Source organism: Neolamprologus multifasciatus, chromosome 8, assembly GCF_963576455.1.
Source record: "Neolamprologus multifasciatus chromosome 8, fNeoMul1.2, whole genome shotgun sequence".
Taxonomy (NCBI): Eukaryota; Metazoa; Chordata; class Actinopteri; order Cichliformes; family Cichlidae; genus Neolamprologus; species Neolamprologus multifasciatus.
The window spans coordinates 9,969,021-9,994,410 of NC_140446.1; the positions used below are offsets into that span (position 1 = coordinate 9,969,021).

Here is a 25,390-nt window from a genome sequence, read left to right on the forward strand (position 1 = left end):
GCGGTGTCCATAGTGACATTTATTTATCATTTAATAAACACTACATTGTTGGTACAAGTGATGTATTTGTCTACAAATCATCTTCTTTCAGAAGCAGGCATCCGTGATTTAGATGCGGTGCTAGGCGATATAGGGACGCTTTTCTCTTTTTTGGTGTAAATTTCCCGCTGAACCATAAATGGCGATTTTGAATTTTGCTCCCCCCAGATCAGACGCTTAAAAAAAGTACCTGGTAACAGGGTCTGCCGCCTAATGGGACAACCATAAAAACACATTTGAGCTGAGCAAAGTTGGTACTAGTGGAAAAGAGGCATAAATGTGCGTTTGTGCTGCAAACGGAGACTACTAGTCTTCCTAATAATAGCAGATTTTGTATTAAAAGAAGTGTAGAGACCAAAAGTCAGGGCAGGGGGCAAGAATAAGAATACACTTGAAGCTGTCAAAGGAACGGGAGCCTGTTAGAGGGCTAATACAGAGAGTCAGACAACCATTCGCACTCACACCACTAACTGCATGTCTTTGGACTGTGGGAGGAAGCCGGAGACCCCAGAGAGAACCCCTGAGGACAAGGGGAGAACGTGTAAACTCCACAATGAAAGGCCCTGGCCAGATGGTGGAGTTGAACCCATGACCTTCTTGCTGTGCGACTAATCACCGTACCACCATTTTGCCCCATTTCTGTTGAGCTTATTCTCTGGATATCTACTGGCTCTGAGAGTCTGAAATACTGGCCTTCGCCCCCAGAGGACAAGTCATCAGACTTCAGCCTATTGATTCCTACATAGGTTAACATTATCTTTTGCACTAGTTTGGCTGACTGCAAGCAAAATGATTGCTCGGTGGCACTGAAACAATGGTAATTTCTGACAATTTAGTTACTCACAAGACTTCATGTGCAGTTCCGTTTTATCTCAGCTGTTTCACTGCAGAGCCAGATGTGATAAGAAATTTTCCTAAGCAAGATCCAGTAGCACAAACTTGAATTCCCCCGTAACAGGGGAAATATTAGTCGGATTTTAGAGTAGCAGAAGGTCTGGATCTTTTAAAAAGCTGAAGACGAAAACAGGATGGTGTCCACAGCAGGATAATGAACAACACAAGTCAAGATCCACATCGGACTTCCTCAGAAGGTGCAAGCTCAGGTGCTCAGTCCTTGCCCTGGCAAAGGTCGACAGCCTTAACCCAACAAATTTTCCACACGTGGGGCTAATAAAGGTTGTCTTATCATAGTAAATAAAACCTCTATTGAAAATCTGCGATTAGACATAAAAGTTAACTTGAGGCAAGAATCTCAGAACTAGCAACCCCTTTCTAGGAAAGTCACCACCCCAAAAGACTCCTCGCTGCTACAAACAGCTGATAGCGTTACTAATTACTGACAGTGAAGGATAACAGAACTGTCGCTTTGAGCCCTTTTCCTCCTTTGATATTTTCACACTGTAAAAAGACAGATATTTTATTCTCCATGGTGAAGGAATGTAACAAGCATAGCAGTATAAAGAAGGGGAAAAAAAATACACTTGTTGCTGTGTTCTTATAGATAGAGGCAGCCAGTCAGAAGAAAGTAGGGGTGGGTTTGTATAATCGATTTATCGATTAAAATCTATTCTGGCTTGGATAACGTAAAATTGATTCATTAAAATACTGAATCGATTTTTTAATATAAATTAATTTTGCCCGAAATGCCAGAATCTCTGGTGAAATCTCACAAAATGTCAACAACCACCAAACAGCTAAGACAGTAAATGAGAGCAGGAACACGGATTCTGCACAAAGACTTAAACACACAGCGCGACCCGCGGATCAGAATCAGTTAGATGTCGCCTTTCTCACGGTCGGGGCTGAAAGCCGACAGCCCGCTGATTCTGATCTGTCGGCGGGTCCGCGCTTTGTGTTCACGCCCTTTATGCGCTGATTCTAAAGCTGTTATTTTGATCTCTCTCCAAACAATATTGACCGAACCAGCAGCAAAAGAAGATCCAAACTACGCCTCACATAAACATCGTCATGTATTCACTCTGACTTTTACTGTTTTGCTTCCACCACGATGCACAGCTCTCTCTCTCTCTGTTCGCTTGCTTGTTACGCACAAGTCTACCGTTGTTTACAGCACTGTCGGCCGACGTTTGTTTTTCCGTTTTATATACTTCCGAAAAGAAAACAGAATTTCTGCCGTTCAATACTGAACAAATTTAAACTTTTTAAAATTATGCAAAATGCAAAACGCTTAGCCGTGTCTCTAATAAAACCGCTGTAACTTCAGAGGTAATGTTCATATGTTGATTAATGGTTTTCTTTCGTTTTTGAAGTACTGCAGAATATTTTTATAAAATCCCAGGTGAGGAAAATCACCTTCATGTTTTTCTGTGTTTTATCTTCAGCTACTTTGACACAAAGGCATCTGCTGTGATGCTCACACCTTTGATAAAGTCTTGCGAGTGTCAGCTTCCTTTTTATAGATACAAAAATATGTAAATGTACTGATCTGAATTATAATATTTCTGACTGTCAAAATTTCCCAGATTCAAATCGAAGTGAATCGAATCGAATTGAATCGAATCGTGGATCGAATTGATTCGGGACCTTGTGAATCGGAATTGAATCGATTCTAGAAATCAGTGACGATACCCAGCCCTAGAAGAAAGTTGACTTAAAAGCAGCAAAAGCGCCTCGTTTCAGAGAGTAGAGCTGAGGTCCATTCAGAAACCAGAAGAGAGAGTTTGAATTTCTTGTAACACCAATGCCCTGCTTATTTTTCAGGTGGGGGAAAACCTGATCCACTACTTTCTGCAGAAGGTGAAGTCACTTCCACTTGCCACCATGACTGAGGAGGAAGTGAAGGCAAAGCTCAGGAAAATGAAGCAGAAGCTGGTTGCCCAAAATAACACGTACATCAGCGAGGTCCTCGCACGCTGCGTTCCTGTTAAAACTGCTTGATTTTTAAACCCCTACCCGCTGTCTGCTCTGCAAAGTTAAAGTTCATCACTGTAGCGAAGAACACTAGAGTGCTTATACTGTAGTTTTCCAATAAAGGATTTATTGCCAATCTGCAGACACGTTTGTTTTGTTTTTTTCGTCAGTTATTTTGTGAGATTGCTCTGTCGCTTAACGTCCTAGGACCTGGCGTCCACATATGTGGACATCACATTTTGGGTTATTTAGACCAAAATATTCAATTTTACTCTACAAGCGCCTGATATCCACTTACGAGGACATTATACTGCTACTGTTCTATCGAAATTTTAAACAAATATTCTCATGTGTGGCTCTCATTTTTCTAAGAAACAAAAATTAGGTAAAAAAAAAACAACTGGTAATTATTTGTTTTTACATTCATCGGGTCCCAATATGCCCAAATATCAAAGAGGAAAAAATAAAAATGCATGCCGTGGAAGAGTTCGGGTCTTAGGAGGTTAATGCAGATTGGTGACACCAGTAACTTGTGTGTCTACTGTTGGTCAGGAGGTTAGATAGCTCAGTTCCGGTAATACTGTGTGTGTAATTGAGACTAATTGCTTAAAGAGATGTGATGAATCGATGCAGTATGGATAATGAAGTTAGTTCTGGTGGTAAATCACGTTGAGAACCCGTCTCATTGCAGAAATGTTCACGTTCACATCTAAATACATACCATATGATAGCTGACTAACAGTACTCGTCAATTTCCTTATCTGCTTATCCAGGTTAGAGTTGTAGGATTGATACTGATGAGTCTTGGCACATCATTGTAAAACTTGTTCAGTATCACATCTGCTTTATTTTGGATCTTTCTTTTTTTTAAACTCAAATTACAATGCCTTTCTTTTTTCTTGTTGGAATAATTTAAAACTGCTGAATTTGGCTGGACGCGCAACTTTGGGAGTCCTAGTGGTGCCAACATCTTTTTCAATTTTCAGGGCACTGAAAAAAAAAAGGATTTCATTTACTATTAACTTAGCAAGTGAAAGGTCACTGGTCAGGAAGGGCGTCTGGCATAAAATTGCCAAATGTAGCACTAATGCTGTGGCAAGGAAGTAGCTGAAAAGTAACAACAACCTTATTGTGAACAGCGGACTCCTTTGCACTTCATAACTTATCTCGACTGACAGTGTACACTCTTCCATTTGTGGGACAGTCCCTTAAGTTCAGGTACACAGGTCTTACACACCTCTGTTCCTTCAAAATAATCCTGGTGTAATTCCAGATCCAGCTTTACAGTGGTGCAAAAAGTACTCATTACTGTGGCTCAGTCACACTAGAAGGAGGCAACCTCCTTGCGACTAGGAAAAATCTGTCTACATTACCTAACTGATTGCAAGTAGCTGCAGTGACTGGGCAACCAAAGGTGGTCACCATCCACCTCTGGGTGACCAGTTTCAGGTCACCTGGTGGGAGGCGATCTGCTTCCAAATAAACTGTCTAACTTGGACTGAATGCAGTCGGTCTCAAATAGACCGCTACAGGTTTGGAAATAATTGCTCTTCGCCAAATACTGCAAACAGTGCGAGTCAGGCTGCCAAAGAGTACTACTCACCTATGACACATCTCTGTGCCGAAGAGAATTGGTCTCAGCTGGTAGCAAACTGGCTATGGTCTTGTTATATTCCTACATAAAAGCATTGTTACCAAGTAGCTCATATATCTTGGTTAAATTGTCTGTTCTGCAGCAAATACATCACTATTTGTGGAGTTTCAGATCTGAGGCTATGACTGGACTCTAATTGTAAGTAAATATGTATTTGTATGTAAGCAGCACCAGCAGTTTTCACTGATTTATCACATTGAATAAGCATATTGCAAACAGATATCATGCAGTTGACTACTTAACCCCATTCAGTCCCAACTGATTGCAGACTTTCTCAGTCTAGTGGTTTGCACGTTTTCCAAACAAGTGACAGCTCCCTGGTTTGATCCCAGGAGGATCCCTTTGGGGTTGTGACAGGAAGTGAATCTGGTGCAAAAAAAATCTAACAAATTAAACATGTGGAAGTTTGTTGTTGGAGGCTTGTAAGCTAAAGTAAGTAATCCTTCTCTGCCCCAATTACATTTATAGTAAAGGCTGAAAATGCTGTTAAATTGTCAGAAACCCCAAATTCTTTAAATATCTTAATCTCGTAACGTGAATACCAATGCGCCCACGATGCAAAAGCATCATAGAACAAGTACCACCTCAGCCCAGAGGGAACTCACAACTTTTGTTGAGCGTTTTGTACACCAAATGATTAATGTAGCTATAATTTCGATAGCAAAATTGTTAGTTGCAAGCCTACCTGAAACAGTGAAACGGACTATATCACACTTTTGAACTGCAATCCTCAATCTTTGAACGCACGCAGCTTTTAGAGAAAACCTGATTCAGGTGTTCAGCAAAGCTCGTCTCTTTCTTCCTTCTGGCTTTCAGGCTTTGATCTGCGTACAGCTGCAATATTAAGTCCATCAGTCATTGTAGGCAAGTTCAACACGTCTCCAAACGGCCACTGGAAACAATCCAGCCATAAATCTTCCATTTACATAAATTACACATAGCAAACAGCAATCTGAAATATCAGTAGCCTGTTCTGATGATTGACGCCGTTGTTCCATGACAATCCAAAACCCCTGACGGGCGACAGAAGACTCGGAGCGGCTGCGAGCAGTCAAATTATATCTCGGGTTCTCAAGTTGCATTTTGTTTTTATAAAAACGGACACTTATTGTAAGTGAATTTAAAGACAGACACCTCTGATCTAATAAAGTTTTATTTTCTTAGAAATGGCCAGTTTCCTGTTTTCTTTTTTTGTCTTTCTAAGAAAGTATACCCTTTTTGGATTCCAACTAGCATCTACATAATGGTTATTGAATACTTCACAATATATTAAGTCTAGATGTTATGGTACATGCATACGATTCAGGCTGCATGAGGAGCCACAGTCACCACGATACACAGGGCTGGGGGTGAGACAGGGGAGGATATTTTTTGGGGTGGGGGTGGGTGACTGCAGATTGTCTCTTTAGTTCCAGTTTTAGAGGAGTCTTGACACCTCTTATTGAAACCCTCTCCACAAAAAAACACCGACTGCATCAATTTATAAACATATAATCACTCACACACAACTTTCACTGTACACGACACCCATTTACACTCATACTTTTTGTACAACTGTGGAGCTGCTCCACATGCCATTGAGTCTAATATACTAGAGGGTTTTCTTTTTTTCCTTTTTTTAGTGTTTAAACGAGTTTCTCTTTCACAGAAAGAACTTCACAACTGGAACGTCTGAGTTTCTGCAGCCTGACAGGCTGTTTGGGCAGGAGAAGGGACGCTAACCAAAGAAAAATAATAATTATAATAATATATAATAAAATAAAAGACATTCAAATACAGTCAGCTTTTTGCTCAAAAATACAAAACTACATGAGAAAGCATTGAAATAAAATCCACTGATCTGAACATATATTTAAAAAAAAAAAAAAAAAACAGAAAAAAAAAGAAAAGCTTAAGTGCTCCATCACACGCGCGCACACACCATCTTGCTTTTACCCACACACACGCACACACAACAGAGCAACATCCACCCATCCGTTGCCTAGGTACAACTGCCTGGGCAGCCAATAGAGATGGCAGCTACGAGGAAGCAGGAAGTCTTTGACAGCAGTTCTTATGATGACGACGATGGTGATGATGATGGTGTTGGTGAAGAGGGGTAGGAGCTGAGGTTTAAGAACTGTGAGATCGTCAATACTCGAACCTCTCTGCATAACTTTTCTCTTACTCCCGCGTTCGTTTATAGACTGCAATAAGAAACGCTCCAATAAGGAATCTCTTGTGGCCTTTCCGAGTCTTCCCTCAGCTCCACGGCTCCCTCTAGTGAAGTCTGCCTCCACTGCAGCTCGTATGCCTGCAGGCAGCAGGAAGCCGCTTCCTCTGCAGCCTCTTTTACCTCGATCCCGTCCGAGAGCGCCGCAATCAGAGTCTCTCTGGGTCCTTATGGCTGCGAGTGGATGCGTGTGTGTAACTGTGTGCGTTTATGTGTGTATGGCCGTGTGTAATGTCATGTGTCTGTACGCTTATGGGAGAAAATAACTCGACCAGAGGCTTTCAGTTATGTTGCAGCGTGTTGGACTCGATGGGCGGCGCCGAGTCATACAGAGTGTCCGTGTCGTGTGTGGGCTCTCCCGCCAGCGTGCACGGGTTGGACAACGTCCCCGCTCCACAGTCACAGAAAAACCTGAAGACAACAGACAACCAGGGATTTAAGCATAAACCTCAGAGACATTCGGGTACAAGAACTACTCGCTTTGCTTGAAACGGAGATGCATTTTTGTCAATATTTAATAAGTTATTAAATATTAAAACAGTGAAAAAAGAAAAAACTAAATCCTCACCGATCGTGCCGTATAAACTCTACATCATGTCCTTGGTGGCATTTTTTGATACAGTTAACACAGATGGCATTCCTATCTGTTGTATTACAGGTGTGACATCTGGAGAGACAAAGGGGAAAATCTCAAATCAGATTCATTTTCATAACAGTAAGGTCAAATAAAGTAATCTAAAGCCCCTGCACTAATTATTATTATTGTTGTTTAGTGACCTGCTTACTATAAATTTCTAGCTCAACCATTTGATCTTTAAATTCAAGACAATCCTCACAGCTGGAGGATCTGCTGCCTCAGTTTCACTGTACAATTCAATCTTTGCACCAGGCATAAAAATAAGTCAGTAACAAAATCAGCAAACATCAGTCAAATACAGGAGCATGCTTTAAAGAGAAATCTGGGGACCAGAACAGCAGCTCAGGAGGAAGCCGTCTATAGTCAAACTAATCAGCTTTTAATCAACTGCCCAATCATTTCAGCTCTAAATAAAGAGGGCCTATTATACTCATTTATTCTTTGCATGATTTACATGCTCAAAGTAATCCCTCTCTCTGCTTAAAACAAGGCATTTTAGCTCCTCTCCTTTTAAGCCAACTTTCTTCTAATTGGCTGTCCCTACCACAGAGTTAGTCTGCTCACAGCTAAATCTCTATGCCTCATATTAATGACACTTTATTTGCATCATAAAGATCCAAGAGTAGAAATAAAATGGAGTAGTTCTATCTAAAGCCTAAGCTTTTGGCTTAGTAGATTACTCGCAAATGTGCCGAGTTAAATTTTGTGCATTTCAGTAACTACAGAAAATGACAAGGGGGGTAGTGAGAGGGTCAATGAAAGGTCTGAGGAGGAATTAAAGGTATCCACACAGGCAAAGACCATCAGCGACCAGAGAGCATGAAATTACAAAGTGCCTTCAAATGGGCATGACAGGATGCCAAACACAGTGCTGTCCAAAAGCCTTGAGCCACTCCTTATTTCTTTCCACTGTTAGGAAAATGGGTGCAGTGATTTATTAAAGCATTGACAGAGCTAGGAAAGGTGGACAAATGTATTTTTGTGACTAAAATATGATTTAAGAGGTTCTTTGCCAACTTATCTGTTACATTTAGAGAACACTGGCTCATCCCTTTAGCTAAGTGCCCTTTTATGATTGAATGAGTCATAAGTCAGTGTTAAGTGTCTTAGCAAAAAAGACTGTAGATGGACAAGTACACATAAGGTAAACATTAACAGAAAGCTTGGCTACTTGGAAGAAAAATAAATGAGAAGCAGCTCAAAACCTCTGCAGAGTACTACACATTAGAGGGTTGCCCAAGTAACCAGGGTCTGGAATGTCAACTAGCATTCAGCCATCAGCTACAAACCTATTTTCTTGGAGTCAGTTCTTTTGTGTGTGGATGGTTCTTAAGCCTTAAGTTAAGGATGCATAAGTTGTTGGGTCCCATTATATAGTATGGGTTTGTGTATATACATGACAGAAAACATACTGGCGTTTCTCCGACGTGTTTTACCTGTAGAAGTCGTGCATGGGGTAACTGGTGTAGCTGGAAATCTTATAGAGACACTGTCCTCTGCTTACCGCCTTCTCAATAGCATCCTGATTATTCAGAATTTTATTATCTGGAGGAGGAAAAGGAGGTTACTGACCAGGTCATGACCCGACTGAGCTACTCTTTAATGCACATATAGCAGCACGTTACCTTTCATGGTGACGTTGACCCCTGAGGCCAGAAAGAGGCCTCCAAAGCGATTGTTGAAAATCTGGTTGCCCTCCAGTGTCGCGGTGGCATGGTTGGTGATTTCAATACCTGGAAATGAGAAATTGTCCATTAGCTAAAGGAAGGGTACAAATAAAGATGATATCTGTGCCCATAAATCTAACCTGCTGCGAAGCCATCAAAAATGCGGTTCTTGCGTAGTACTGGATGACTGTTTGTGCTGATCAACACACCGGCCTGAGCGTTCCTGAAGATGTCGTTCTCTTCCAGCAGACCTAAAGAAGGTTAGATTTCACAATAAGCCAAATTATACACAGGAGCAAAAAAATAAATAAATCAGAGGCGATGGTTTGCTCATCAAACATAAATAGCAGCTACATAAGAAAACAGGAAAAACATGTCAGAAGCTCCCCATGGCCACCCGCATCATGCTGTGTTACCTCTGCCTCCGTTAAAGATGCAGATGCCTCCATCTCTGCCATCGTGGATCTTATTTCTTCTCAGTGTGGGGTTGCTGTCTGTCTTGATCCACACTCCTGCCATGGCATTATCAAAGATCTCGTTGTCCTCAATGAAGCCCAGACCTGTTGAATTTTACAGCACGATTAGAGTAAAAAGTATTTGCACATTATTTGGCAGACCCAGTGTAATGAATGAATGACATACAGACCTGAGTTGTAGACTAAAATCCCTCCATTCTGGCCTCCCCAGATTTTGTTGCGCCTGATCTTTGGGTTGCTCCCCGTCCTTTAAAGATGTAATAATGATTGTAATTCATTTACCATATCAACAAAGCTGTAAATATCAAACTATTAATATAAACAAAATGTCTCATATTCAGTCTTTGGTGAACACACGAAATGTTCCTGGCAACTGATTAAACATTTAAGTTTTTAACCATCATTTTTTTTTTTAAAGTAATTCTTTACTTCCTCCAATTAGAAAAATGTGTAGCCTGCACAGCTTTTTCCTTTTCTTCTGCCACATCATCTACTTAGTTTTGCAGTGGAGTGTACGGATATAAACATTAATGCCTAGTTATCTCTCCCTAGTATGAACTATGTAACTTCCGTTTTAAGTAACAAATTTAACAGTGAGACAGATTTGTTCCCTTTCACCAACACCATCGTCGTAACCTGCCAAAATTACACTGGAACCTCAATCTACAATTTCAGAAATGTAACAAAAATGTGGTGTTACTGTATATTTGAATGCAAAAGTACTTAGTACTAAGAATACTATGCAACACCCACTGCAGTGAAATTGAATCTTAATGCCTCAAATACATTTTGCGGCTTCATATATATATGTTTGGTCAAACATTGCTCCTTTATTGGGAAATGTTGTTATAATGTTGGTCAAAGATAAGTATTAATGAGTATTTCTGCTCCTGATTAGAAAACGTTTCACTCTCAAAGTCAAATTAAATTTTTTTTTTTTTTTTTTTTTTTTTTAAATAAGGGAATATGCTTTACCGTATTTGGACACCAGAGTACATGTGATTGTAGATGTCATTATCTTCCAACACACCGTGCCCGTTGTCGTAGAAATATACACCAACCTGAAGTAAAAGGATGAAATAAATAAATAAAAATCATTACAGGTAAAAATGACCTAGATTATAGATTGGAAACAGGAGCAGAACACACCAAAAAGTGTAGTTTCGGATTACTGGCAACAACACTGCAGTCATTTGAAAACAAAGGTGAAACACAAACACCCTAGAAACTAAGGAGCAGTGGCCTTATCCCGGTAACTTTAATTTTCTGTAATACAAGGTAGTTCCCTTCCTAGCAGAGGTCATGTTTGAGATTAGGACTGAAAGAATAAAAACTAAAACTATGCACATCAATTATATTCCATCAAATCCTCCCATGTCATAATGACCGCACTTTGATACTGATAAAGCTACAGCTTCGTCAGATTTTTCCTCACTTGTACCTTTATGGTTTGTTCTTTTATAAAATTATCTGCTCTGCTGCCTGTACACCTTTTCATGCGTGATTGCTGATGTTGGGGTAAGAGAAGGCAATTAAAGAAAAGATATCCTGGGTAAGCTGAACTTGATTCATAGTACAAGGCCTAGAAGTTAATAATAATCACCATCTAGTCTCAGTTTCCATAAATAAGCCCCTTAACAAGAATATTCGTGTTCACACAAAACTCCTTAAAAGAATTTCTTCAAAATATCATCCATCAAATCATTGATAATAAAACAAAGAACAAAAAAAACGTTGTTTTATCTTCTCCGTTGTGATGCCTTTCTTTGTTTTACATGTTTACAAACAAATTTTTATATTCTCAATTGAGAAGGATAAGGCATCTTTGCTTTGGACGTATACAGATTGGTAGGAAAGCAGGAAATGTCAACAACTTTTCCCTGAACAGTTTAATACAAAAATTAAATGTACAGACTGACAAATACTCAGATGCTGCAAGCTTAAATAAGATCCACTTTAGTTGAGCTTTTACAATGCAGGGTTTTAATATTAAATGTACTGCTAACATTTAAATTAACACGTTTGTTGTTTTACATGCTGATGCTTGGCTAATATTAAAACAAATAAGCTGAGAGAGAATCAGATTATTAATGCCAGCTCTTGTTTTTACCTGTTTGCCACTGTGAATGCGGTTCTTGCGGAGGACGGGAGTGCTGCCTGTCGTCACCCACACTCCTGCAAGCGTGTTGCTATAGACCTCGTTCTCCTCAATCACCCCTTGGCCTTTCTCATGCTAAAACAAAAACAGGTTGTTACAAACTTGTGGGTGTGGATTTTAAACACTGGGGAAATTATCTCAATCAACCAGACATCAGATATCACATCTACCACGTAAATGCCTCCATGCTGTCCATCATGGATCTTGTTATGCCGTACAATGGGGCAGCTGTTGGTTCGAATCTGGATCCCTGCTAAGGCGTTACCGTAGATGTCGTTACTTTCTATCAAACCCCGCCCATCTCCAAATATGTACACCCCTCCTTGGTTACCATTGAATATAGCATTTCCCCTGAAATGAATAAATCAAATTCTATTAAACAATCTTGAATTGAACAGATTCAGTATCTTCCACTGCCTTTTTTCAAGTTTATTATCTTACCGTATCGTTGGGTCACTGTTGGACGTGATCCACACACCGGCAAAGTTATTCGCATAGATTTTGTTCTCTATAAACTGGCCCCGCCCCTTCTCGTGGACATAGATGCCTCCTGTTTGGCCGTGGTGGATCTCACAACGGACCACTGTGGGGTTGGCGTAAGCTTTCACCTCAAAGCCTGCTATGCGATTTCTATGGATGTTACAGTTCTCAAAGTAGCCCTGAAAGCCAGAAAAGACAACAAGTGAGTTCATCTGTGATGTTTACATAGAAAAATGTAAGAAAACACAATTTACAGTAGTTACCATGCCATGGTCAAAAGTGAACACCCCAACATCTCTTCCGTGATGGATGTGGTTACGTCTAATGATGGGATTACCGTGGTTTTTCACCCAAATTCCTGCTAGCGCATTATTACTGATTTCATTGTCTTCATAAATGCCCTGTAACAAAAAACAGTACGTGTAAGTCAGAAGCATAATCTTGCCAAACATTTGTACGTGTGTGTATTTTTGTGTATTCGTGGGGATTTATTTTCGTTTTACCTGTGCATGGTCTGTAATGTACAGTCCTACATTCTCACAGTCACTGATGTTGCAGTGTTTGATGGTTGGACACGCTCCCTGTCCACTCACACACACAGCTGAACCCACTAAACACAAAAAGAGGGAAAGAGAATTGTGACATGCCCGTTAATCTTTAAAGACGGATCAGTTTTATAATCGACTGACAGTAATCAATTCAATTTTATTCATAAGAAATGCAGGAAAAGACTTGATCTTTGGAACTACACAAGTGTTTACAGCACACCAGTGCCTTGATCAGCAATAACACATGCAACTAAAATACAACTGTGCAGAACCATTTCATATGGAGTTCATATGCACAACTAGTGTCCATGAACCAGTAAATAGAACAAATGCAATTTAACCAGGATTTAAATGCTGTAGTATTACTGTTAAATTCATGACTCCTTGCAGTTTGTGCAAGAAAAAAGTCTTTGCATTCAATCAACACAGACTGAAGTATCACCTCGTGTTACTCTCACAAATACCGTAGCTATAGTGCCTTTGGAAACCCACAAATATTTGCCCCCAATAGTCAACTAGAGAAATAAAAGTACAATAGAAACTGGAACCAAGTAAGAAACATTTTCAGAGATTTCTGAGAAGCCTGATAATTTTACTCTTATATCTCCAAGCCCTCCAATGCTAAATCTAGGCTAACCTGGAGACTGATCAGTTAAGTGAAATATATATTTATAAAAAAAAAATAAAAAAATGAATTAATAGGGACACAGCTGTGATTTCAAATCAAAGAAAATCTTGGCTTAGACCAGAACATACACAAAAACAAAAGGTTCCACAACATCATGTAAAAATAGTTCAGTCCTGCAGCAAACACTACATTTGTGAAGCTGAATATTCACATGCCAACAAGGCCGAGTCCTGCTTCACAAGGTTGTCCAGGGTCAGGAGTACGTCCCTATAACCTGTAACAAGGAGGTATAATTGTGTGAAATACCTGTACACGTGGAGCGGATAACGCAGTGGTCGATGTTGGGGCTGCAGTTCACCGTGATCTCCAGACAGTGGTGGGCGTTATGGTGCTGCGCTGACTTGTCATCAGGATTAAACTGAGGAGAGAAAAGCAGCAGAATTTAGAACGAGCCACGATTACTGACAACACATTGAGCTTCTGTCCTCCCACAACATCCACACTGGACTCCTCCTACTGGAGGCATTAGTGCAAGTAATACTTGAAGCTCATAACAGGATATTTCAAGGCACCTTAAAACATCCTGTTATGATACAATACTTGCGTTTTTTTAACGCAGAAAGGACAAAATACGTCTGCCATATTTTTCCTCAAGATTTACAATTTCTTGTAGCCAATTTAACCTTTAATACTAAATCACCAAATACACAAAGATGCTGTGCCTCAAATGACACTTCCACTATCTCAGGTGCATAAGTAAGGGTTATAGAAACTAGAGAAGTAGAGAGGGCCTCAGGAAATCACATTGCTCTCCCACCTTTAATTAGCAGCTAATCAATGAAAAGACATCAGTCACACACAAGGCCATAACTTTCCACATTGTAAAGCATTTCTCATGATCTCTTTCCACATTCACCAAGCTGTAGATGACTGAGGCGCTCATAATTATCATTACAGGGTCCATGTTGTTTGTTATTAAACTAATGTGATTTTTGCTCAAGTACATGTTCTATTTGAGCCACAGAGACTCCCAGGAGTTTCAATTAAGGACGTAATTTTGTCCTTAAGTATGAATGAACAGATCAGAGACTAAGCTGGACTCTCAAACACAGAGACTACATAACCTAACAACAACAGAGCATTGTGATGGCACTAAAGGACAATCTTGGATACCCAATCACTCTTTAAGTGTAAAAGCTGAGACATACAGTTACCTTGATGGTCATGTATCCCACATACGCATCCTCTGAGCCCTCCATGAAGACGAACGTTGAGTCTCTTGTGTTCTCTATTATCACCTTGTCTGCTACTTTATTAGGAGCTGAGGGGAAAGCATAGCACAATGATTAACACCCTCATTCAGCCAGGTCCAGTTCATGCACAGCAATGAAGTCTTTTACAGTTGCAGCATAGATTTTGAAGTTCATTTAAGCAATTACATTTGGTTTTTCTCCCCACAGCCTCAAAAGCAGCCCTAACTACTACAAATAGATGCATTATTTTTAATACTTGGAAGTGAAATCGATGGCTGCCTAAAGTCTGTAAACCAAACGTCACCAAATGTTGAAATATTTTGCCACTCCTTTCCTGCAGCCACCTTAAATGACAGCTCTGTCATTAACAGGTGAACAGGAAAGAAATTAATTAATTAACAGGAAAGAAAGAAAGATCCCCATGGGGAAATTCCTCTGCATTTAACCCATTCACTCTGTGATTGGGTGCCATTGGGCGCCTGGGGAGCAGTGTGTAGGGATGGTGCCTTGTTCAGGGGTAGCAGTTCAGTGGATTCAAACCACCGACCTTCCGATCATGGGGCCACCACTCTACCTACTGAGCTATCCCTGCCCCCTGAAAAGCATGCTCAGTTGAGCTGAGGTCATGTGACTGACTGACATTTAAAAACATTACATTTCTTTGCTTTACGCTGATCACGGATCCCTTTCACAGTATTGTTGGCTCACCTTATCAGTTCTACAGCACTGAGTGAACAGAAAATACTACTCTGCACACATCAGCATGCATTCTGCTATTTCTGTCAGCAGTAACATAATAAACACCAGTGAGCTGGTTCTATAGGAAGTCACACAGATCAATGCTGTAACATTGCCTTCTTAATGTTTAAAAGATTAAATGACATTTGCTTTGGATCCTTAGCATTTCCTTTCCTTCTCCATACTTTCTCAAAATTTTGGCAAGTAAATTTTGGTTCAAAGAATGATTTGATTCAACGACTCTTCCATAGAAATGGAACAAATAAAAAGAAAACAAAGAGATCGGTTAGGGAAGATTGAGTGAAAACATAGCATTGTTTTGCTCGAGTTAACGGCTGTATTCCTCTGACTAGAGGAGTACAGCTCTAGACAGAGGACTAACACTCCAAGCAGCCGTATTCACACAGGTAACAAGGCAAAACTTTGCTCTGGAATTTTAGTAGAGAAAACTCCCTTTTACCAAGAAGAAACCTCGAGCAGAACCAGCTTCAGAGAAGGGCAACCATCTGCTACACTCAGTTGGAGGTTTGAGGATAAGAGAAGAGAAATAAGATGGGACAAAACAGACTGATGTGTGTCTTCTGGCTTTATGGATAGACAAGGCTGTGTGTTGTTTGCACAGCAATGAAAATGTATGCTTTGCCTTCTAATATTACTGCATAAGGGTTCTGAGAACCACGAACTCCATATTTAACTGTAATGTGTGAGAAACACTACCCAAAAAAGAAACAAAAACCAAAACTCAGATGGATGCAATTCAAATCACTCTATTTCTTTAATAACAATATAGTGTTTGAGTATTTGCAGCAAAATATACTGGTCAGTGGTATCTGAGGTCTAACAAGACATGCACGGAGACGCATCCGCTGTCAGAGACCACAACATCATACTTAGCTTTCACTAGCACAGTTTCTTTACTATAATGAATTCTGAAACCTGACTGAGACAATTCTGTTTCATGTTTCTACCATCCACTTAAGTGGTTGTTTTGGCCCCTGTTGTATTGCTGAGTTCAGCAGTGCAATTCTTATTTGTATGGAGGTAATTAAAAAAACAAATCAAAACAAAAAAACCCAACAAGTCAGCAGTTACCAGATAATCAAATGAGTTATTAGCCATCTATATCTTTGCAATTGGACTAATGTACTTTCGTCTTTATGTGAGAGCTTTCTAATCTTTGTTTAATGTCACATGGTTTCTTTGTGTTATCACTCAGATGCATCTGGCTATGATGAGTGCACAGATGCATGCGTTTTTTGTTTTTTTTTAATTCAGTCTATAGAAATGAAACTGCTAGGAATTGCAGGTTTAAAAACAAAAACAAAAATAGAAAAAAACAACAAAAAAAACAAACAAAAAAACACCTATAAGGCAAAGTCTAGCACATTTCACATGGTACATCTGAGTGCTAATGTTAATTGATGTACATCTTCTTCTTTTTAATTAAAAACCACCCCTTCTCGTGTTGTACAAACAGTGATGTCACCAGAGCCTGTCGCCATTTATACTGAGCCCTCAGACAAAACCTCCCCATCAGTGCTGGGATACAAGTAGAAGAAGTCCAAATAAAAACCAAAGTGATTGGGGAAGGGTTTTTCTTCAGAAAGTCTCATCCTTTCAAGCTGTTGCAACATCTCTCCCTGTATAATCTGAAAATCGGAGTTTCTGTGTTGATATTGAAATGGCGGTAAAAACTGACATGATGGTACATTCGTGTCTTCGACTGGCCAGCTAAGCCCGGTTACAAAAATAGAAAGATAACCCGACCAGCCGAAACAACACCACAAAGAGTGGCTCACACCAGTGGATGTAATGTCACTTTTGGTGTGAGATGCTGTTTCAGAGGGTGACAGCAGTGGGTATAATGAGCTCTGTAGTCTTCTTTCTCCCCCTCACAGCAGCCTAATGATGGCTTTCTTTACTTTTACTGACACCACTTTGAAATGCATACTGCTACAAAAATGCATCAAGCAACATAATAAAAAAAAAGGAAACAGGCTAAATCTTCCCACAAAAGTATCACTCAAATCAGTCCATTGTCTATTTTTTTTTCAGCAAGCAAAAAAAAATAATTAGGTACTGTGTAAAAAAGAAAAATGTTGTAAATCCTAAGTGCTTCTTTCACCCTTTGACTCCTCTTGCAAATGCAAAATTACACAAGCAATGTAGACAATGTACACAACTGAAGTGTATCCTCTTCTTCAGAGAGATGCTGAGTGCATGCAGCAGAGGCATCAAGATAATGTTTTAACTATCTTTCAGTGAAGGCAACTTGCTCACCTGCACCAATCATGGTGATCGGGGATTCGATGTAAATCCACTCATCGGTATAGATTCCAGAGTGAACAAAGATGAGACCATCGAAATGGGCCTCTTGTACCCCACCCAGTGCATCCTCAATGGTGTCATAATACTGCAGGAGAAAGACAAAGAATTCATTCATTCCAGGTCAGTTCGGAAACACATGCAGATGTTTAAATTAGCTGTGCAACCCAGAAATATTTGTGCTGTGCACTCCATCTACAGTTTTAACTTACCAGCATATTCTCTCTGCCTTTGTATCTGCCAGGGTTACTGTAGAAATGTTCAGCAAAGCCTGGTTTTACATGTGCGCCTTTGTACTGTAGCACAGAATAAGAACAAGGTCAGTACATATTGCTCTTGATTCTTGGACCTCAACATCAAACGGCAGAGCAAAAGATCATAAATTTTCTAGGTGTCAAACAATAATGGCGCTACTCCGTGTTTTCCTGACCTTTTTGGTTAGCAATCCTTGTTTAATTGTAAGAGGCATAATCATTTTATTAATAACGAGGAAAAGTGAGAGGGGATTTTTTTTTTCTTGATCCCTGTTCTGTAAATCATCATGTAGTAAAATTAACCTGAACACCCCATGCAACCAAAAGACCAACCACAAGAGAATGACAACATAGGCAGTGTCAAAACAAAGAGTTACTTGCAATAGATGCAACAACAAGATACTGCAGTGGTTAATGTTATAACAAGCAGCTCACTGCAAGGACTAAGACATCTGCAAAAACCTTAGCAAAGCAAAATAAATAAATTCAATGTGACTTGAAAACCAAATCATACATTTGACAGGCATTTCTTTCTACAGGTAAACTACAGGTAAGAATTCACTGCACAGAAGTTCTGACAGGCCGTGTATAAGCAGCGAAAAAGCTATCTGTCATTGAGTTTGACCAGTTTCCTGTTGTTAAAAGGCACTAGAGGCAACCACTTCTCTGAAATTCTGACCCTCCAGCTTGTTTGCAGAAAGTAATGACACCAGATTAAAACCGTTAACTACTTAATTTTACTTGACTTTAAAAGTAAAGACACCGCACAAAAGGGATTCAGTGGTCACAGGGCAGACGTACATATGACAAAAATCTGATTAATTACCTTCGACCCATTTCTGTGCTTGCAAGGAACATTCGTCACAGGCTCATTATTGTTATGAGTCAAATGATATTTACGCTTCTAAAGCTCCATATACAATTTATAAAACTTCTAAAATTCAGAGATTTTGATTCGATTCTTAAATGTGTTTTGCTGTGTGTGCAACATGAAGCTGCACTATTCTCACAGAGTGACACTTTTTTTTTTTTTTTTAAACTACCCCAAGTAGCAAAACTTTTACTGCAAACCCATACACAATGTTCAAAACTCTACAGTGTTTACTTTGATGTGTAGAAAGAAAAACAAAGAAGGACAACATTCACTACTAATACTACTACTGATCACAGTGATGATGATGAATAACTCACCAGCTGCTGGAAGCTCTCCTTCCAGGGGTTTGGGTGTTCATGCTCTTCTGGGCTAACTTGATAGAACCTGCCTGGCTCAGGATGCATCATTGGACGCGTGTACTCAAACACCTCCATGTACAGGCGCTTCCTAGATAATTAAACACCACACTCAAAACATACTTTGGATGTCTGTTTGTTTAATGACTACAATATGCAAAATGGGAACAATGCACTGACCATAAGATTGGATCGTTTGCTAGCTGGCTGAATCGTTTGCAGACACAAGCTGCCTGACAAAGGTCCTGTTCCAGTAAGTAGGAGAAAATCTTCAAAACGACCTCATCTGGAAGCTTCTGCTGCAGATATTGCTCTGCTGGTGCTGCTAAAAATATACAGAACACACACACACACACACACACACACACACACACACACACACACACACAAAATCAAAAGGTAAGATTTATGAGAATCACTTCACTACAAGAACATTAAGTCATGCTATTTAATAGATTGGGGGAAAAAAATGAATCACTGTCCTTGCCCAGCTGCAGACATTTAACACACACCTGGCAGGTCGTGGCTCTTACCGGACACACGTGCCCGCTTGGCTCGATGGCCAAAGGCCTCTGTTGATGAAGTTGAAGCTCCCTGTAAAAGGTGATGAGTAGGATATAAACTTCAATGCCAAGAAAGTACTGAGCAATCAACGGGAAATTTACTGCTGTGTCACAAGATTATTGCTCCTTTAGTGGAGGACAACTAATCAGCCATTCTCTCCCACTCACAGTCATACACAACATTGCAGTAAATTACTCAAAAAGTGCTTCTGTCTAACCTCCATTGGGCCCTTGCTAGGGCAGGCTGAGGCGGTGGCGGCAGCGGCGGTTCTCTTGGGAAGCAGGGTCTTGCGTCGAAGCTGGTAGGGACTGTTCTGGGCACCTGGACCGGACTCCTCAATAGCCATTTCAGCTGCAGCTGCTGCAGGCGCCTCCTCATCTAAGTAGAAAAGCAGAAACATATTCTACATATACACACCACTTTCAAGAAAAGCACCTCGGTAAACAAAGCTGGTTTATAATGCAGGGTGAGTCATGCATTTAAAAAAAAAAAATACATAAAAAAAGATAAAAATCACCATTTTCTTAAGAAGTCTCATCTCTTTTAACCAATTTTACACACCTATAATGTTTCCAGAAATGGCAACACTTTTATTATCCAGATTATTATCGACACAGTGGTGCACATTTAAATCCCATACTGTATGCCAACTGCGCAGGCTAACAGCCTGGGTAATAGCTGGCAAGGCAGACAAAGGTTGGTGATTGATAATGACAGATGCACCCGCTGCAGCCACATTACCAGTCTTATATGTTTAGTTATTCCCAACAGATATCAGTCGGCGTGCATTTGTCTGTAAGGCGGTCCTATGTGTGCAGAATCAGACACATCTTTTATGGTGCTGTCAAATTAAGGGCCGCCTATGATGTCGATCAGACGTGCGGCTAATGGCTAAAAACTGAACTGCGTAGCTGGTAAATCCGCCGTGTAAACAAATCATACCACGGCTAGCAGTCACCGAGAGTAAGGAAGGGGGATAGTGCTAAAATCTGCTGCCTGCATTAGCTTCAAACTGCAGCGCAAAGAGCACAAAATGGACTCGGTGAATTTATCCAATTTCCACCGTATCATCTATCACAGCTGATCTGTGTGGCCTCTTCAAGCTGCAGGGGAGGGGAGGGGGGCAGCTAGTTAGCTTTGCCCTCATTCGCTGCTAATGTTTTTGTTAACGTTACACCCCAAAAATGGCAGTCCAAAGACGCCGCAGATTTACACCCTCAGAAACGGTAGTGACAGCTGGGAATGCACCGCTCGAGTAGACGCGGAGATTGTGGTGTGAGCGACTCGAGTCGATCCCTTTGCCTCCCGCTGAGGTTACCTGAATCTGAGCTATTAATGTTGTAGCTACATACGCATTACGTTAAGCGAAGACACCCCCCCCCCCCCAACCACCACCTAACCTGGTGAGCTAGCTAGCGGCGTTAGCTAGCCCCAATCACTCAAGCCAAACAAAGCGAGGCCTGGCCTGAGCCATAGAGCGAGAAGCCTCGGTGTTTCCTGCCGAATCCGACGCCTGTATGAGCGCTAAACGTACCATTAGCTAAAAGGGAGGGGTTATGTAAAGGCTGTTACGCCTGACATTACTTCGTGTGAAACCTTTAGCTTGACCGTGAAGTAGCGTACCTCTGTCCCCGTTGTTCCGCTCGGGTTGCACCGGGCGCGGCCTCGACACTCGCCTGGGTCTCCTGTTGGTGGCTCTGACGGAGTTCATCTGGGGAGTTGGTTGTTGGAAAAAATACACTGCTATCCTCGACCTCCCGCTACCAAATTTAGCCCGCAACCCAAACAGCCACCCGGACAGCAGTTATTCCCGGTTACACCCAAACAATTGCGATCAAAAACCCGCTACTATTTGGGGTGTAATCGCGTTTTTTTTCTTCCTCCGTCGGTGTCACAGCTCCCCCCCGTTTCACCGCTCGGTGCCAGCTCCGTCTCAGTCTGTAGCAGGAGGAGCCATTAACCCACACGGGAAACAATCGCGAGAAAAAAAAAAGAACACAAGGTCCGATGGACCAATAATATTTACCATATCATAATCTCACCCTGCAGCGACCAATCAGAAGCGCCATATCAAACGACTTGCCAAAACCTTTCTGTTGGGGTTCGGAGTCGGTCAAGCGGCGATTTGATCATTGCGGGACACATCAAGGGGTTGTACAAGCGTCACGTAAGTGTATTTTACCGGTTAATTGTAAACAAAACACACAAAACTGGACTTAACTGCAAAAAGAAAAGCTATTAAAAATGAATTTGTGTAAAAATAACTGATATGGGCTGATGTTCTGGTGGAAAATATGAGTCAGTTGAGAGATGTGTTTGTATTTAAATGGAAATTATGTTCAATTAGGAATTTTTCTAAATAAAAGTCGAACTTTAGGAATTCAATATTTTTTTGATTTCACTACACACACAAAAAACATTTGTAAATTAGTTTTTTGGAAAAATTGGTTATTAATTAAAAGTTTTAAACCAATGCGCAGTTAGTTTTATTTATTTGTTTATTTATTTAATTATTGTTGCATTTTTATGGTGTAAATTTAAAGGCAGACTGATTGACTACACTTTTTTCTTTTGCATCCATAAATTCAAGTACAATTACAGTCACTTCACATTGCAGCCACATTTCTAAGCGCACTGGAATTGAGTGAATGGACACTGACCAAATTACAGATTTTAAGTGGAATACAACTTTAACGCTTTAACTTGTATATTTATTATGCACGACGACCACCAGAGGGCATTGTTTATCTGCCAACGATTAGTCTTGAACTTGAAGGCTTTATACTGAGGGTGTTTTGTTATACCGTCTCCAGTGCTGTCTAGAGAAGATGTCAGAGAGCATAACGGCATGTCTTTCGGTATTGCAACACTCACTTTTTTTAGTGCACATAAATTTGAGTGCAAAAGCATTAAAATGATTTATCTTTTACTTGAAAAACTATATGATATGATATAAAAATGAAGAAGACATACAGTGTATGTAGGGGACAAGTAACTGCCGGATGAGCATTAATCTTCACGCAGGACTTGATATAATCTTTTATGGAAATTATGTAGAAAAAAAAGCTATTTTAAAAAAAAGCAAATTAGGGAAAAATGATTTATTTATTTATTTTTGTCGTAAGACAACATCAAGCAAAATTTGTAGGATCTATTGAGACTGGTGATTTTATTTGGACTTTTGTGCACACAGATGGAGGTAAACTCACCAGAAATCTAACCCCAGTAGCATCACCTGGTGGTGAAAGTGTATAATTGCACCCTAACTTTGAATGTTGGCATGTAGGAGGCAGTGTATCCATATCAATGAGATGGTCTTGGATTCCTTCTTGCAGCTGCAGCCTTGAGAATGTGGGTTGTGGGTTGCTACTGTGTGTGTGTGCGTGTGTGCGTGTGTGCGTGCGCGCACAGCTTATCTAGCTGCTATATCCATCCCCCTGTAATAAGCAGAAAGAGCAGCTGCGTACCTCTCCTCCTACGCCCACCCACCCACTTTGCTGCACAGAGCAGAGGTTGGGAGGGTCACTTTGTCCTTGAAAGCTTTGGATGCGCTGAAGGACAGCATTGCTAGATAAAGACAGCTCAATTATTGCACGCATATGTGTGTGTGTCTGAGAGAGAGCTTTTCTGTTTGTCACGCCTCTTCGAACGCTCACATTCATCATACAAAATCTATTCAAGCAGAGAGGATATAATAAAACACTTTATAAAATAGTGTAAAAAAACAGCACATTGAAATATTCTTCAGAAAAACAGATTCAAAAGTGACACTTAATAGGATGTTTGTTTGAAAACGTAAACATAATTACATTTCAAAGATAATTACAGGGTGTGGCTTACAAAATAGACGGAGTTGGTGGCAAATTGTAGACATCGAGAGGTTCAGTAGACTGGGTGTATGTGGAGATTGTTAATCAGCAGGTCCCTGCAGTGTTCTTCTTAATGAATATCATTCAATCACCGCACTGAATGTTGAATGAATATGTTTTTTTGCAGTGTGCATATGCTGAAATCCCAAGCATTCAACCTGCTTAAAAAACATTCTGGAGCATTTTAGTTTGTTAGATTATCTCGGGATGCCAGACGGATGGTGTTTGTTACATAGTAGATGAAGTCATTAGTTTTCTCCCCCTCCATTCTTTTCTTCTTTTACTGCCACTGCCACCCATCTGGCACATCACTTGAGTTAAAAGGAACCCATGGGTATCTAGAAGAGCTGTTTGACCCAGATTTAGTCCAACTACACTCACTAGCTACTTTATTAGGTACATTTTGCTAGGTTGAACACCCCTTTGTCTTCACACTGTCTTAATTTTTAAAAGAAATTCAACTGGAATTGAGTGGAGGAAACATTCCTCAGAGATTGTGGTCCATATTGATGTGATAGAATCACACAGGTGCTGCAAGTTTATCAGCTGCACATCTGTGATGATGATCTCCCATTTGACTACATCCCAAAGGTGCTCTGCTGGAGTGAAATGTGGTGACTGTGGTGAACTCCTTTTCATTTTCAAGAAATCAGTTTTAGATGATCTGAGCTTTGTGACTCAGTTTGCTCACTTACATCAAACTCTGAAGTACTATAAGACTATAGACTATAAGACTACTATAAGAATGTCAGAATAGAAATCAAGAGTTATCAGACTAAGCAATGCCCAGTTTTCTTACATAACTTGCACACCTTGATTGTACAGAAGTTATTTAAGTTACTGTTGCTTTCCTATCAGTTTGCAGTCCGGCCAGCAGATTGTGGCGACATGTGGGACCATCTGGCACCATAAACAATGACACTATCAAAGTCACTTCAATCACATTTTTCCCCATTCTGATGCTCATTTTGAACTTTAGCAGGTTGTCTTGATTATGTTTACTTAGAGGCATGTTTAGAGGGGGAGGAGCTTGGAGTGGCACCCCCCCCCCCCCCTTTAGTAATCGTGCTATGGTCAACACCATTGGATGAAAGCTTGGTATCAACAATTAGAAATGTAAGTGAGTATATTTACTCCAGTAATTTACTGAAGCAGAGATTTATTGTACTTGTACTTTATTTAAATGCTTCCTTGTTATGTTACTTTCCGCTTTTGATTCCATTTTATTTTGGATACAATTGTTATAATTTCATATTAAATAATACTTATTTTAAAGCTTTAGCTTCTTTTTATTTTGTACATTAATTGTATTTTTTATAAATGAACCTATTGAACAATATATCAGGAATCAAACTCATCAACAGCTGCCTCGTTAAAGAGTCGAGAAAAAAATAGCCATTCTATATAAAGAGTGTGTTTACTTCAGGCACTTTGAATACATTTTGATTATATAACTTGTGAACTATTAAGCTGTTTAAGTGCAATTACAACTTTTACTTAGGTTAAGTCTAAATACTTTTCCCCACCACTTTTCACACAATAAACTTGTAATAAAACACAAGGTTGCACACCAAAAATCATACTCAATAATTTCTGTCAGTTTTCTGATCTTTTTGCAAATCAAATATTTAAATTTCCCCCTCTACTGTATTCTTGGTCTCTGCCGTGCCACCACATTTAAAAAATCTTGAAAATGCCCCAGTTTACGTGTCTGAATGCACTGAGCTGCTGCCATGCGATTGGCTCATTAAGTATTTGCATTACCAAGCAGCCAAACAAGTATACCT

The 25,390-nt window shown here is 40.2% G+C and overlaps 2 protein-coding genes across 5 annotated transcripts in view; one reads left to right on the forward strand and one right to left on the reverse strand.

The window, feature by feature from the left end:
• msh2 (mutS homolog 2 (E. coli)) overlaps positions 1-6,279 on the forward strand; it is a 19,744-nt gene extending 13,465 nt beyond the window's left edge. Inside the window, exon 16 of the mRNA XM_085170938.1 lies at positions 2,761-6,279. Within this exon, the coding sequence (XP_085027064.1) occupies positions 2,761-2,937 (177 nt within the window). The 3' untranslated portion in view covers positions 2,938-6,279. The remainder of the gene's footprint in view (positions 1-2,760) is intronic.
• fbxo11b (F-box protein 11b) lies at positions 6,164-21,718 on the reverse strand. 4 transcript variants are annotated; one of them, XM_085170942.1, is made up of 22 exons: positions 21,358-21,718; positions 19,952-20,112; positions 19,704-19,764; positions 19,351-19,492; positions 19,132-19,261; positions 17,899-17,982; positions 17,642-17,774; positions 14,585-14,691; positions 13,677-13,788; positions 12,698-12,804; positions 12,458-12,595; positions 12,156-12,373; positions 11,885-12,065; positions 11,667-11,789; positions 10,532-10,617; positions 9,727-9,803; positions 9,497-9,640; positions 9,221-9,331; positions 9,039-9,146; positions 8,850-8,958; positions 7,345-7,443; positions 6,164-7,187 (listed from the first exon to the last, which is right to left on the reverse strand). In XM_085170942.1, the coding sequence occupies exons 1-22, from the start codon at positions 21,443-21,445 to the stop codon at positions 7,058-7,060; spliced, it is 2,649 nt and encodes an 882-aa protein (XP_085027068.1). In that variant the 5' UTR covers positions 21,446-21,718; the 3' UTR covers positions 6,164-7,057. The 4 variants fall into 4 exon arrangements, with proteins under 4 accessions (XP_085027068.1, XP_085027067.1, XP_085027066.1 ...); XM_085170941.1 differs by having other exon boundaries at positions 19,351-19,495; XM_085170940.1 differs by having other exon boundaries at positions 19,683-19,764.
• Positions 21,719-25,390: the final 3,672 nt, after the last annotated feature.